Here is a 14,664-nt window from a genome sequence, read left to right on the forward strand (position 1 = left end):
CGCTAGGCCCCAGGGTCCTGGGGTCAGTCTTGGGAAAGCCCATGGCGGCCCCTGGGGAGTGCCTCCTGGAGTCCACTGCTCTGCCACTGTCCGTCCTGTGTCCAGGGCAGCGGGCTGCCTGGGGCACCCCTCCCTGGACACACGGCCGGCCCACAGCACACGTGGCTGCGAGAAGGCCAGCACTGCCACGCACGCTGGTCCCTGCTGGACCTGGAGGCCCTGCCCACTGCAGAGGGGCTCAGGTCAGCACTGGACACGCCGGATCGGCAGTGGCTTCCGCGGGCAGCTTCGTCCTAAGCTCCTGAGACCCTGCTGCAGAAACACCTGGGAAGTGAGGGATGGAACTCAGGCGTCCGGAAGCACTTGGAGGACATGATCACTGCCATCTGGGAAGTCTCCAACTCGGGGAAGCAAGGCCACCCGGCCAGGCCCTCACTCCACTGCCAGGAAGCCGAAGGCTGGGGGGCAGGTGGGCAGGACACCGGCCCCTGCCCTGGGGTGTTCTCCCAGAGGCAGCTGTCAGGTAGGGAAACACGTGTCCCACAGCCCCCAGGCCTGGCCTCAGGGCAGCACCCCGGCTGCGGGAGACCGGCTCCCCACGGCCGCGGTGGCCCCGCCCCCAGGCCAGGGAAGGTCAGTGCACCATGGCCACCCAGGCCCAGCCCCAGCCCCACGCTCTTGGGCTCCTGAGGCGTCTAGAGGCATCCGGGTGGGTCTCGCGTGTCCCTGGCCTGGCTGAGGTTTCCCTCCCTAAGTGCAGCTCTGGAAATGCACCTCCAGCTCAGGGCAGGGCGAGCGGAGGTCCCGGGCCTGCCAGCCCTGTAACTCAGCATGGACACGGATTGCACACTCAGCACAGACGCTGCAGGCAGGTGTGCGTCTTGCTGCATGTTCTCTGCAATGCCCGCTCGCTTCTACTAACCGCAGTCAACTAGGAATTACATGTCTGTCTGTGCCAAGGAAACCACAAGCCGCTGGGACGCGGGGACGTGGTCGGGGCACTCCTTGTGGAGGCGCCCAGCCAGGACCGCAGCGCGCACGTGAGCACTGCCGCCCCCGTATTTATTTCTATTTAACGCTGTAGGAGAAGCAACCAGGCAACAGTCAGGTCGCCAAAACTGAAGCTGAAACCACGTATGTTTAAAATATTACAGGAAGAGGTCTATATTTGTACTGGAGTATTTTTACACCTTGAGTATCCTCAGTCTTAAGGTTCGAGCAGGTGGAAACCGGTCGGGAAGAGGCAGGTGGGGGCTTGGGCCGTCCACACTCCAGGGACCGCCAGCTCAGGGCAGGCCGAGGCGGCCCCTCGTGGCCTGGGGGTGGAGGCTTTGTGGGAAGCCCAGCACCCTGCGGTCAGGAGGCCTCTGCGGCCATGTGGGAGGAGGGAGGCGAGGCGCAGGCCCCACGGCCCACGAGGCCCGCGGTCACCGGGAAGGCCGCCGGTGCGGACCCCCCCCCAGGACCCAGCGGGCGCTGGTGGCACTGTCAGCTGTCCCCACGGCACAGGCTGACGACTCAGCCATACTGTGAACTGGCGAGACCGTCCTCAGAGCTCTGACCCTGGGCAGCCTCCCTCCACAGACCGACTACTGAACGTTCTGGGGCCCCACGCCTCAGCGGTGTGGCCTCGCCCGGGGAGGGAGGGGCTGCCCCGCACTCGGGGGTGCTTTTGGCTAACGCTCTTGTCCCCAGACCAAGCCAGGCAACGAGGAAACGCACATGACTGACTTGAAAGGGGTCATAGGCTACTGGTTTGCACCAAGTCTTTTCAGGAAAGGGAAATAAATGTACATAGAGACGCGGTCTATTTTTGCACTGTTTTCTTACTGTGAGGGAGTGATGAGAGTGCCACCTGGTCAGTGTGCTGGGGCAAGCAGCGGGCAGCGGCATGGAACCCGGACTCAGAGCTGCTCTCCAGGAGCTCCAGGGGCGTCTGGGGGCTGGCTTGGAGCCGGCTCTCCAGGAGCTTCGAGGGCACCTGGGGGGCTCGGAGCCGGCTCTCCAGGAGCTCCGGGGGCGTCTGGGGGGCTCGGAGGCGGCTCTCCAGGAGCTCCGGGGGCGTCTGGGGGGCTCGGAGGCGGCTCTCCAGGAGCTCCGGGGGCGTCTGGGGGGCTCGGAGGCGGCTCTCCAGGAGCTCCGGGGGCGTCTGGGGGGCTCGGAGGCGGCTCTCCAGGAGCTCCGGGGGCGTCTGGGGGGCTCGGAGGCGGCTCTCCAGGAGCTCCGGGGGCGTCTGGGGGGCTCGGAGGCGGCTCTCCAGGAGCCCCAGGGGCATCTGGGGGCTGGCTTGGAGCCGGCTCTTCAGGAGCTCCAGGGGTCTCTGGGGGGCTCGGAGCCACTGTGCAGGAGCTCCGGGGGCGTCTGGGGGGGCTTGGAGCTGCTCTCCAGGAGCTCCAGGGGTCTCTGGGGGGCTCGGAGCCACTGTGCAGGAGCTCCGGGGGCGTCTGGGGGGGCTCGGAGCTGCTCTCCAGGAGCTCCGGGGCCGTCGGGGGCAGGCATGGTGTTCCCCCGGAGCTGCTGTACGAGGCCTGCTCGCAAACCTGTGGTGAAAGCTCGCTGTCTGTCTGCATACCTCCTCGTGTGCTCCCTGTTGCTAACATTGTGTCCGGTTGGTAAAGTGGCAAATAAAAGTGTTGGATCATGGCCTGTAGTCTTACAGCTGCGCCGTGTGTGCGGGAGTCACATGGGGCCACAGCGGCACGGACCGCCCCACAGTGCTCACAGTGGGGAGTGGGGTCTGGACACAAATCACAGCACAAACGCCCGGAGCAGCCCCGGACGCGGCTGATGGCGCCCTCAGGAGTGGCATAAAGTAAGGGAGGTTTTGGGTCATAACGGGCGGGGGCGGGGTGGTGGGCGTGGCGCGCCACAGGGAGTCACATGCTCAGAGTTCGTGCGTGGTGTCAGCCGTGCTGACCAAACACGCGAGCACGCTGTGATGCCCCCCACGCTGGAACAGGGCACACAGCGTCCACACTTGCAGAGGCGAAGATGTGAGCGATAGAAAACCATCCAAACACAGCAACACCAGAGAAGAAAAATCACAAGAACAAGCGGCGCAGGGCGAGACGGCCGACCCAAACCAAAGCCTGTCGGTCACATCAGCTGGTTACAGAAACACACCAGAGCGGGCTCGGGAGGGCGCAGGAGGGAGTGGGGCCCCTGCCCACAGCCAGGCTCGCCAGGGTCTGGGTCAGGGGCCAGAGGAGCCCCCGGCCCTGCTGGGGCACAGGCAGCAGCATGCGTGTAAGGACAGGTTTATAGAACAAGGGAGAAAAGTCGTACAGTCATCCCAAAGCGTGAGAAGAGTGTCTTATTAATAAAATTCATCCATTCACGATGGCAAGTTCTTAGCAAACCAACAGAAGGAGCAAGGTCAAAAAACCTATTTCAAATTTGTCGGAGAAATGGTGAAAGCCTCGCTTGATTCTGTATCAAGACAGGCGCCCTCTATGGCTGGCCACGCATAATCCACACTGCACCAGATGAGCCTGCCAGCATGGAAAAGCAGAACTCGGAGCAAAACCCAAATGAGCGCATACAGTAATACCCAGAGTGACGGCGTGGAACAGAGAGAAGAGCCATTTCTCACGGAGCTACGCCTGTCCTAGGAAGGTCAGTACACCTACAGAAAACTGGTCAGAGTCTAACAAGACTGCTGAGTATAAAATTAATATACCAAAAGGTCAATCATATTTCCATATAATGAAACAAACACATTTTTAAAATACATCTTTTAGATATGGCGTCACAAAATAAGGAAAACCTAGGGATAAACAAGAGGTAGAGAAGACCCCCATGGAGAAAAGTACAGAACTGTAATCAGAGGGGGTCTTGTCAGTGGACACAGACCCTAGAGTCATGGCCTCTAAGACCCAATCTTACCTGTGTCCATTCTTTCCAAGTGACAATGTGGTCTCAGACAGAACCCCAGCTGCACCAGCTGATTCTAAAGTTCATGAAATTCAAAGGGTCACAAGCAGCGCAAATGTCCTGAGAGCGGATGGGAGGCCCTGGCCTGCGGCTGTGGTGCTGCTCAGGGACGGACGGGATAGTGTGGGAAGCAGACACAGAAACCACTCTGACCAAGCGGTCGTGCGAGTGATGACGCTGGGCAACTGGACCTACGTGGGGGGACCCTGGAGCTGGGCCGACACGCACACGTGCACGCAGTCAGCTCCAGGGAGCATGTCTAAAACTCAGAGCTGTGCACGCTTTTAAAAGACACACGCAGTGTGTTGTGATAACCACAAACAAAAATCATCGTGGAAAAGACTGATTAATTGCCTCCTATTCAATTTTCTCTTCCTCAAAAGACACCATTAAAATGTGAAGACTAGAAAGAGCTATTTGCAAACATTCCATAAAGTACTAGTATCCAGAATTATAAATAACTCCTACAAATAAGTTAGAGACAGGACCTCCCATAGGAAAACAGAGGGCTTGAAGAGGCCCTCTGGAAACCCAGGTGCTCGCCTGGGACAGGGCGGAGGCGGGGCGAATGATTGCCTCTGGGAGGGAGGCGGGGCCCAAGTTGAGGGCCTCTGGGGGGGGAGGCGGGGCGCAGGGTGGCCTCTGGGATGGAGGCGGGAGCAGGGGTGTGGCCTCTGGGAGGGAGGCGGGGCACAGGGGTGCGGCCTCTGGGATGGAGGCGGGCGCAGGGGTGTGGCCTCTGGGAGGGAGGCGGGGCCCAAGTTGAGGGCCTCTGGGGGGGGAGGCGGGGCGCAGGGTGGCCTCTGGGATGGAGGCGGGAGCAGGGGTGCGGCCTCTGGGAGGGAGGCGGGGCACAGGGGTGCGGCCTCTGGGAGGGAGGCGGGCGCAGGGGTGCGAACCCTGGGAGGGAGACGGGCGCAGGGTGGCCTCTGGGATGGAGGCGGGCGCAGGGGTGTGGCCTCTGGGAGGGAGGCGGGGCACAGGGGTGCGGCCTCTGGGAGGGAAGCGGGCGCAGGGTGGCCTCTGGGAGGGAGGCGGGCGCAGGGGTGTGGCCTCTGGGAGGGAAGCGGGCGCAGGGTGGCCTCTGGGAGGGAGGCGGGGCGCAGGGGTGCGGCCTCTGGGAGGGAGGCGGGGCACAGGGGTGCGGCCTCTGGGAGGGAGGCGGGGCGCAGGGGTGCGGCCTCTGGGGGGGAGGCGGGGCACAGGGGTGCGGCCTCTGGGAGGGAAGCGGGCGCAGGGTGGCCTCTGGGAGGGAGGCGGGGCGCAGGGGTGCGGCCTCTGGGAGGGAGGCGGGGCACAGGGGTGCGGCCTCTGGGAGGGAGGCGGGGCGCAGGGGTGCGGCCTCTGGGATGGAGGTGGGCGCAGGGGTGTGGCCTCTGGGAGGGAGGCGGGGCACAGGGGTGCGGCCTCTGGGAGCGGGAGCGAGGCGGGGCGCGGCCCTCTGGGAGCTAGGGAAGCTGCCAGTGGGAGCGGGGCCGGCAGGGCCCCAAGACCCGCTGGGAGGCGTGTTAGCTGCCTCAGCACCGCAGTTTCCCGGGACCTGAGGTAAGGCTGTTCAGTATATGATTGATGAGTCACATGAAACGTGAACATATGGGAAATAAAACCTTTACAAGAAAGGCTTCTTTCCTTTTTATAAAAGAAGACCAAATGAAATTTTAGAACTAAGAAATATATAATCTCTGAAATTAGAAATTCACTCTACAAGCCCACAGCGCATCAGGCAGGTGGCGGAATGGGCAGTGAGCTGCGCCGGGACGGGAGAGGCTGAGAACCGGGAGAGGCTGAGAACCGAGGAGGAGAAGGCCTGAGTGCAGGGAAGTGGGGGTCGGACCCGGAGTTTGAGGGGGCAGCATGGAGTCCCAGGAAGGCAGGCGGGAGGCTGGGCCAGGTGAGAAACGCCAGGAAACAGTGGCTGAAACTTTCCCACATTTGATGAAAAATACAAACTCAGGTTTCCAAGAAGTGCAACAAAATCCAAACCAGAAGCAAGCTAACAGCGTGGTGATAATTTCCTACAGGCTGAAAATGGACTCATGCAAAAATCTTTAAATAAAAAAAAAAATCTGATGATGACCCCCTCCCCCAACTTCCCCGCGAAGTTACAAATACGAAGCACGACCTGAAGGTGGGCGATGCTCCCCGCCTGGGACCCACACAGCCCCCACCGCCACTTGCAGCTCTGGCCCAAAATCTACCACAGGCCCTTTCAGCAGATCACGTCATTTCACCAAAGACAGCAAGAGTCCCACGAGATACGTTTCCAAACTCAGAATCTAGCTCTGTGCTCTGTTAGGACGTAATTCTCAGAAATGCCTGCGAACAAGAGCTGCCGCTCGAGCAGGCATTCCCCTGCGGACGCCAGCTCTGCAGACGACAGGCTCAGAGCCCTGAGGGCTCCTTGCAAACAGTCTCGGGCCTGACAGCTCCGGCTCATCAACCGTGGAGCACAGCTTATTCCATAACAGAGTTCACTGTGAAGGTCAGTTACAATGAGAGCCGCTTTCCAGAACGTGTTTATTAAATAAGGTTGCCTGGTGCACAGTAAATTATTTTCTTCAATCGTCCTAAAGAGCTGCTTTCTTGCATGTTAGGCAGGAAAATGCAACATCTTCTTTACCTCAAGATAGCTGATGAAAAAGTAAGAGATCTGACTGACACGCGAAGAACGAGGATGAACCTGTCTTTCTAGGGCGCCTCGGGCCCTGAAGACACAGCGCGGAGGGGCTCACAGGGCGCGCGGCGGGGAGGCGGGCGCGCACCCCGGGGGCTGCCGGGGGCCCGCGCCAGGGTCTTCCTGAGCTCCTTGTAGCTCCAGTGCAGCTGCTCCACCTCGGCCTGGTGCCGCGCGCGCGCCTGGCCCAGCTCCTGCAGCAGGCGCTCGTTGGTGCTGACCAGAGCGCTGCGGGGCGGGGGCAGCGCTCAGCCCGGAGCCGCGGCCCCGCCTCCCCTGCCGCTGCCCCCGCCCCTCCGGCGGGTCTCTTCGGCCCGGGGCTGGTGGGTGCCCCACTGGCCTGTGAGCTCAAGGGGCAGGGAGGGCCCTTAGCACTGACAGCTCTGCTCCATTTCTAAAAAAGGCTTAAAGACGGAGACAGTTCTAATTCCTGCTCAAACACAATTCTGATGTGGACACAGTAAACTGGAAGTCCTGATGCTGGGTCACTGGAGCCGTCTTTAGCTCTGGAGGGGTCTTGGGAGGAGGGTGGGGCTGGACACTGCCAACCCCGGCCCGGCGCTGACTGAGGGCCTTCGTGGCACCACGAGGAACCAATGGCACAGGGCTGTGTTCTCCGCAGAGCTGCCCGCAGGGACAAACCCTGTCTGCCAGGACGGCAGAGGGCCAGCTGGATGCCCAGTGCTGCCCGCGGCTCCCGGAGGCACTGCAGCCCCGCCTGTCCACTCCGGGCCGTGGCGCCCTGTGGCCGGGACCTGCCTGGCCCTCCCCCCTGGGTCAGGGGCTGGGTGGGCCCGAGACCTCCACCCCCACAGGGTCATGGCCTGACTCCACTGGCCGCAGGGGAGCTGTGGAGACCTCGGCCGGACAGTGGGCAGGGGCAGGGGAGCAGAGGATGGGGGAGAGCGCCGCCCGCTGGCCGCCCCCTGGCCAGCATCCCCTCTGCAGACAGACCCCACCCACTCTCCCCACAGGTCTCTTCACAAAAACTGGGCCAGGGAGTGAGGTGGGATCTCCCCTTTCCCGGAGAACAGTCGAGAATCACGCCAGGGGCCGCGTGTAGGCCACCAGGCACCACCCCCCGCCCTGGAGGCTGCAGCAGGCGGGGCCTCGCTGCTCGGGGGCGGGGCCTCGCTGCTCGGGGGCGGGGCCTCGCTGCTCGGGGCGGGGCCTCGCTGCTCGGGGGCGGGGCCTCGCTGCTCGGGGGCGGGGCCGCGGCACCTGTGGCTCTCCTGCAGCATCTGCGTGAGCTCCTGGATCTTGTCGTAATGCTCCAGGTGCTGCTTGAGCTCCACGAGCTCGCCCGAGAGCCGCTTCACGCTCGCCTGGAGTCCTGACGGGACAAGGGTGGCCGTGCTCAGGGAAATCACTCACTCCTGTGCTGGGAGACTAGATGATTCTAGGGTGTCAGTGAGCCTGGGGAATGTGGGGCGAGGTCATTGGGGTGGACAGCGCGGCCCCCTCGTCCCACCCAGGCCCAGGGCCAGCCCTGCTGGGGACAAAGCCCCGGACCCCACCCTCTGGACGCCCCTGAGGGGCGCGTGTGCCAGGAGCAGAGGAGGGCAGAGAGGGCTGGATCTGCTGGACGGGCTAGCCTTCAGGGAGAGCCCGGAGCCAACATACTTGGGGTGAAGGTCGGGCGGGGGGTCGTGCTCATACCTGAGATGCGTTTGCCCGGCGGGCCTCTGGGAGGCCAGAAGGGAGCAGGTGCTCCGGCTGAAGCCCCCGGGGGACCCTGCGATGCCTCACCGACCCCAGGGCAGGCCGCACCCCAACTCCCAAGTCCCAAGGGCATGCCCATAAAACTGGCAAAACAGAGCCCGAGAGAGGGGAGAGAGGAAACAGCATCGACCTGGGTGCGGACGAGGCCATGAGCGAGGGGCGCCGGGGAGGGCCCTGCAGCCTCCTGGGGTCAGCGGGCAGGCCCTGCGCATGCCTACCCACACGCACTCACAGCTCCCACCAGCCTGGGCCCAGTGACACGGGGACGCACACACGGCGAGAGCCGCAAGCTCACCGGAGATCTGCAGGTTCAGCGCAGACGGAGCGTCAGCGGTCCTCACATCTTTCTTCATGCTGAACAAAAGCGACTTCAAGCTACTGCTCTCCTCCAGAGATCTGTCCAGATGCTGCCTCAGGTAATCCTGGACAGAATAACGCACGCAAACAGGTCAAACTCTGCCCACCGCACTGGTACAAAGCTGGCACCCAGGTCCGTTTGCCTGGATGCACAGGGGAAGGGGAAGGGGTGCCACATGCTCATCCGCCCAAGCCTCCAGATCCGTGGTCCTGCTTCCAGGCCGCTCTGCCCAGAGGGACGCCACGGGAGCCGCTGGTGCAGACGCCCAGCGGCTGCCGGTGCTATGTCACTGCCTTCACGCGCCCTCTAAAGCAAGGCTCCGTGTGGCCTCTCTGTCTTGATAAAACAGTGAGCACCAGACGTCTCCGACACTTGCCTCCAGCAACCTCATGGGTGCTGTCCCTCCTGTTCTACAAACAAGGGGACGGAGCAGAGGGTGCTCTCGCCCTGGAAGGCGCCCCCTTTAAGCGGGCCACCCCACCGCACACACGACACACCGAAGCCACAACGTGCACCCTCAGGGTGGCCTTCCGCCTGGACACACTTGTCGGCAGCTGTCGTGGGGTGGCTCCTGGGCCTGCCTGGAGTAAGTGCAGAGGACCCACACAGAGGATCCACCCCCATGACCTCAATGGAGGGCCCACACTCCCTTGAGCCTTGGAGGTGACCACAGCCCCAAGTTACGGCCTGATGGCAACTTCAGGAGACCCCGAGTCAGCCGCGTTGGGCCCTGACTGGAGGCCACGTGGGGAAGCATGTGTTGTCTGAGGTGTGGCCAGCTGGTAGCTTCCTGGGCTGCAGCAGACAAGCTGACACAGAGGCTCGGCACCTGCTGCCACCCCCTAGCCCGCGCTCTCAACCACGGGCAGAAACCAAACGCTTCTGCATGGCCAAGGAAACCAGCAACAAAATGCAAAGCCAGCTGATGAACTGGAAGAAAAATATCTGCAGACCATTTATCTAATAAGAGGTTAACGTAAAAGATACATGAAGAACTCACACAACTCAACAGTGAAAAAACATGACTTAAAACTGGGCAGAGGATCTGAACAGACATCTCTCCAAAGCATAGAGGTGGCCAGCAGGAAGATGACAAGATGCTCAGCACCACTGGTCACCAGGGAGACGCAGCTCAAAGCCACAGTGAGGTGTCCCACCCCTGTCAGGACGACCGGCATCAGAAAGACGAGCAACAGCAAGTGCTGCTGAGGGTGCGGAGGAGGGGAGCCCTCCTCTGCTGCTGGGGGGATGTAAGCTGGTACAGCCACTAGGTAAAATCGTATGGAAATTCCTCAAAAAGTTAAAAACAGGGCTACCAGATAAAGCAATTTCACTTCTGGGTATTCATGTGAAGAGAACAAAAACACTAATTTGAAAATATATGCACACCTCCATCTTCACAGAAGCATTACTCACAATTCCCAAGATATGGAACAACCTAAGTGTCCATTAACAGATGAATAGATAAAGACGTGGTATATAAACACAATGAAGAAAACAAATACCACATGATCTCACTCATATATGAAATCTACAAGGACAAACAAACAAAAGAAGGGAAGCTCATGGATGTAGAGAACTTGGTAATTGCCAGAGACAGAGGACAGGGTGGGAGAAATGGGTTAATTGTTCTGGTTTTTTAGTTTAAATCAACTGAATTTTAAAAAAATGCTACTTCAAAGAAAAGGCAGAGGTTGTTAATTCAATAAAAACAAAAGACCCAAGTGTATGCTGCCTAGAAGGAACCCACCTTAAGAATAAGCACTGAGACAACCCTACCGTCAGGCTACGCGGCATCAGACAAAGCGGAGTGAGACAGCAAGCAGGAGCGGGCACCAACGGGAAAGCGGGGGGGGGGGGCGGGGGGGGAAGGGCGGCACACCAGGGCCCGGACGGGAGTGACACAGCAGTGGGGGTCAGGCGACAGCGCCGCACGCGGGGACAGGCAGAGAGGGGCCTGGAGGGCGCACACGGGACGGCAGCGCCCAGAGGACTCTTGCTGCCGGGCACACGGGTCCCCATGGCAGCTCGCCCACACATGCGGGCACAGCTGCGGGCCCAGCCACACGGCGCAGGGTGACCAGACTCGCACTGCCAGGCAGCCTAGCTCCAGCACCCACACACTCACCCTGACGACACCCGAGCCTGACCGCAGCAGCAATTATAGTATGCGAATCGAATCTGCTTCCCTGTTATAAACTATAAATAAAACTGAAATGACAGAACACTCTGAACAGTCCCCGTACCATTACCCTGAACCGTGATTATCGGAGGCGAAAGCTGCTCGCACTGAACGCAGGTGGGTCTCCCTTCCTACGGCATGCAGGCTAGGCACCCCGATGACATCACGTGACCTGCACGTGCACAGTGACGCTATGACCAGTCAAGCCAGCCCACACGTCTCCGCACAGAGGAAGCGTGTTTCGGTGATGAGAGCTCCAGGGTCAACGTGGTCCGACTAACAGGACTGCCAGCCACGCTCAGAGCCCTGGACTGACCGCTACAGAACCGCCACTCTGCCTGGGCCCACAGGTCCCCCACCTCCCGCTGAGGGTGACCGTCGGCCTACCCTCTGCTTCTGTAAACTCAACTCTCAGATCCCAGGTATGAGATCATGGAGGTTTTTCTTTCCACGTCTGACTAACTTCACTTGGACAACGCCCTCAAGGTCCATCCAACATGACCAACTCAATGGACACGAGTTTGAGCAAGCTCCAGGAGATGCGGAAGGACAGGGAAGCCTGGTGTGCTGCAGCCCACGGGGTTGCGAAGAGTCGGACACGACTGAGTGGCTGAACAGCAAAAGCTGAATAACTGGAGTAGCAAACGGCAACCCACTCTGGTATTCTCAGCTGGAAAATTCCGAGGACAGAGGAGCCTGGCACGTTACCATCCACGGGGTTGCACAGAGTCAGACATGGCTGAGCATGCGCACAGGACAAAGCTGAGTAGCGCCCCACTGTATACGCTCATCATCTTGCTCTACGTATCCATCACAGGCCTCAGGCTCTCAAACCTAGGCCACTGTGAGTATGCTGCTGCTGCCGCTAAGTCACTTCAGCCGTGTCCGACTCTGTGTGACCCCATAGACGGCCCCATCAGGTTCCTCCATCCCTGGGGTTCTCCAGGCAAGAACACTGGAGTGGGTTGCCATTTCCTTCTCCAATGCATGGAAGTGGAAAGTGAAAGTGAAGTCGCTCAGCCGTGTCTCATGACCTCAGCGACCCCGTGGGCTGCAGCCCACCAGGCTCCTCCGTCCATGGGATTTGCGAGGCAAGAGCACTGGAGTGGGGTGCCACTGCCTTCTCCGGAATACGCTGCATAAGATCCTGATTTCACCTCCTTTGAATAAACACACAGGAGCGGGACTGCTAGAGCACATGGTAGCTGAACCCTGAATATTCACTGAAGGACTGATGCTGAAGCTGAAACTCCAATCCTTTGGCCACCTGCTGCAAAGAGCTGACTCACTGGAAAGGACCCTGATGCTGGGAAGGACTGGGGGCAGGAGGAGAAGGGGACGACAGAGCCTGAGATGGCTGGATGGCATCACCAACTCGATGGACCAGAGTTTGAGCAAGCTCCGGGAGACGGTGAGTGACAGGAACCTGGCGTGCTGCGGTCCATGGGGTCACAGCGCAGGGCACGACTGAGCGCCTGAACAGCATCACAGCTCCAGGGCTGACTTTCTGAGGAATCCCTGTACCGTTTTCCGGTGTCTGCACCGAGTTACATTCCCACCCACGGAGCACAAGGGCTCCCTCGTCTCCACACCCTCCACGTGCTGTCTCTTTTGGCGAAAGCCGTTCTGCAGGTGTGCGGTGGTGTCTCGCTCTGGTTCTGACTTGCACTTCCCTGGCGATTAGTGATGCTGAGCATCCTTTCCACATGTCTGTTTGGCCACACCATGTGGCTTGTGGGATTGTAGTTCCCGGCTGGGGACTGAACCCACACCCCTCAGCGGAAGCAGTCCTAGCTGCTGGACTGCCAGGGAGCTCCCTTCCAGGAGTTCTATAGTTTCAAGTCTTATACTTAACTCTTTAGTCCGTTCTGGGTTGGATTTTGTGTGTGCTGCTAAGACAAGGGTGCGGGTTCACCTTCTGCATGTGGACACCAAGTTCTCCCAACACCATTTACCGCAGAGATCACTCTTTCACCACGGCGTGTCCCTGGTGGTTCTGCCGAAGATCAGTGGCGTCTACGTGAGGGTTTCCTTCGCCCTCAATTCTGTTCCAGCAATCTGTCCCTGCTTTCATGCCAGCACCATGCTATGTGACTACCACAGCTTTGTAACATAATTTCAAACTAGCAAGTGTGATGCCTGAAAAGTGATCTTTCTCAAGCTTGCTTTGGTGATTTGGGGTCTTTGTAGAACTAGAAAAGGAAGCACACAAGTGATCAGAAGCATACAGTCTTTAGAGCTGCTTGCCCTGCTGCTGTGGGAACAGCCATGGGGTTTTACAGGGTTGCGCTGCACCTGTGGCAGTCTTTGGCTTAAGGTCTTTGGCCTTCCTGCTTAAGCTTGCCCATAACTGCTTCACTCTTTCTGACACTATGAATGGGATTGCTTTGGAGTGGTCACTGGTGTCAAGAAACAAGAATGATCTCTGTTATGCTCTGTACCCGGCAACTCCACTGAATTTATTCTAATTTTCTCTCGTGCTGTCTTTAATGTTTTCATCATTTACAAGCAGAGGTGACTTTACTTCTTCCTTTCCAATCTGGATGCCTTATATTTCCTTTTCTTGTCCACTTGCTCTTGCTAGTATACCTGACCCCTGAACACGGTGGGTGGAGAGGCTAGGGGTGCCAACTCTCCTTGCGGCTGAAAATCCACAAATAATTTATAGTCAATTTATAGTCAACTTCCCAAATCTGCAGTTCCGTATCCAAAGATGCAACCAACTTCCAACTGCACAGCATTACTGTATCTACTGGGCTTTGCAGGTAGTGCGGTGGTAAAGAATCTGCCTGCTGATGCAGGAGGCACAAGTACTACCCCTGGGCCGGGAAGGCCCCGGAAGAAGTGGCCACCCTCTCCAATAGTCCTGCCTGGACAGGGCAGCCTGGCAGGCTACAGTCCGTGGGGTCACAGAGAGTCGGGACACAGCTGAGTGGCTGAGCCCAGCACACATACCACTCACTAACAAAAACTGTGCCTATAAACGAGTCCACGCAGTTCAAGCCCACATTGCTCAAGTGCCAACTGTGCTTCCAGCAGAAGCGACGCTACGAGTGGACATCCTTGCCTCGCACTGGATCTTAGAGGAGAAACTTTCAGTTTTCTCCACTGATCATGAGGCTGGCTAAGGGCTTCTCATAAACAGCCTTTATCATGCTGAGGCATTTTCTTTCACACCTATTTTGTTGAGCTTTTTTTAAAATCACGAATGGATGCTGACCTTGGTCAGATGCTGCACCTGCGTGAACCGGGCTGACAGCATTTTCTCCCTCCCCATGTGCTGATGTCTCTGTGTGCACGGCTCCCTCAGGGTGTGCACAGCCTCCGTGCTGTGCTGCCGCACTGGGGATGCCAGCCTTCTGCTGAGTCTCAGATCCATTAACACGGTGTGTCTGCGTATGGTAAGCCAGCCGTGCTCCCCAGGGGGCAACCCCGCAGGCTGTGGACAGTGTTGGGTGCAGCCCGGGGTGCCAGCCTTCTGCCGAGTCTTGGATAGCAGTCTGTACTTTCTCTTCTTGTGGAGTCTTTGCTTTGGTGTCCAGGTAATGCTGGCTTCATGAAACAGTGTGAAAGGAGGCTCCCTGCTTCTATTTTCTGGAAAAGTTTGAGAAGAATAAGTATTCATTTTTCTTTGAGTATCTGGTAGAATTCAGCCATGAAGCCATCTGGTCCTTCTTAAGAAGTTGGTTACTGTTCCATCTTATCTGTCATTGACCTATTAGGCTTTATTTCTTCTTGACACAGCCTTAGTAGGTTGTATGTTTCATGGAATTTATCCATTTCTTCTAGGTTCTC

The 14,664-nt window shown here is 58.9% G+C and overlaps 1 protein-coding gene across 1 annotated transcript in view; it reads right to left on the bottom strand.

Annotated features, from left to right (window-relative positions):
- Window positions 1-2,301: 2,301 nt before the first annotated feature.
- The window catches only part of CEP72 (centrosomal protein 72), a 41,226-nt gene continuing 28,863 nt past the window's right edge, over window positions 2,302-14,664 (bottom strand). The window contains 4 exon segments of the mRNA XM_068990536.1: window positions 2,302-2,540; window positions 6,696-6,835; window positions 7,829-7,940; window positions 8,625-8,751. Coding sequence (XP_068846637.1) covers window positions 2,302-2,540; window positions 6,696-6,835; window positions 7,829-7,940; window positions 8,625-8,751 — 618 coding nt within the window.

The sequence above is a fragment of the Capricornis sumatraensis genome, chromosome 18 (genome assembly GCF_032405125.1).
Source record: "Capricornis sumatraensis isolate serow.1 chromosome 18, serow.2, whole genome shotgun sequence".
Classification (NCBI taxonomy): Eukaryota; Metazoa; Chordata; class Mammalia; order Artiodactyla; family Bovidae; genus Capricornis; species Capricornis sumatraensis.